This window comes from Pterocles gutturalis, unplaced genomic scaffold (assembly GCF_000699245.1).
Source record: "Pterocles gutturalis isolate BGI_N339 unplaced genomic scaffold, ASM69924v1 scaffold4564, whole genome shotgun sequence".
Classification (NCBI taxonomy): domain Eukaryota; kingdom Metazoa; phylum Chordata; class Aves; order Pterocliformes; family Pteroclidae; genus Pterocles; species Pterocles gutturalis.
Window position 1 is genome coordinate 11,908 of NW_010130374.1, and position 294 is coordinate 12,201.

The 294-nt window shown below is 66.3% G+C and overlaps 1 protein-coding gene across 1 annotated transcript in view; it reads left to right on the top strand.

Annotated features, from left to right (window-relative positions):
* LOC104466676 (alpha-2-macroglobulin-like protein 1) overlaps positions 1-240 on the top strand; it is a gene marked incomplete at both ends in the record, with an annotated part of 9,198 nt that extends 8,958 nt beyond the window's left edge. Inside the window, 1 exon segment of the mRNA XM_010080196.1 lies at positions 148-240. Coding sequence (XP_010078498.1) covers positions 148-240 — 93 coding nt within the window.
* Positions 241-294: the final 54 nt, after the last annotated feature.

The window sequence follows — 294 nt, forward strand, 5'->3', positions numbered from 1 at the left end:
GTGGATGGGTGCTGGGACAGGGTGTCCATCTGTTCCAGACCACCTCCCAGCCACACTTGGGTGCAACTGGTCTCACTGGGCAGAACTGGGGTCTCTGAGCGATGCCCACCCCCGTGGGCTGATTCCTGACTCCTGTCCCATTGCCAGGAGCCGAAGGTGGCCTCAGCCCTGCAGTGCCTGGAGGCTGCGACCACCGAGGACCCCTACACCCAGGCGCTGCTTGCCTACGTCTTCGGGCTGGCAGGGCGCAGGGAGCAGCAGCAAGCCCAGCTCCGGAGCCTGGCCCAGCACAGC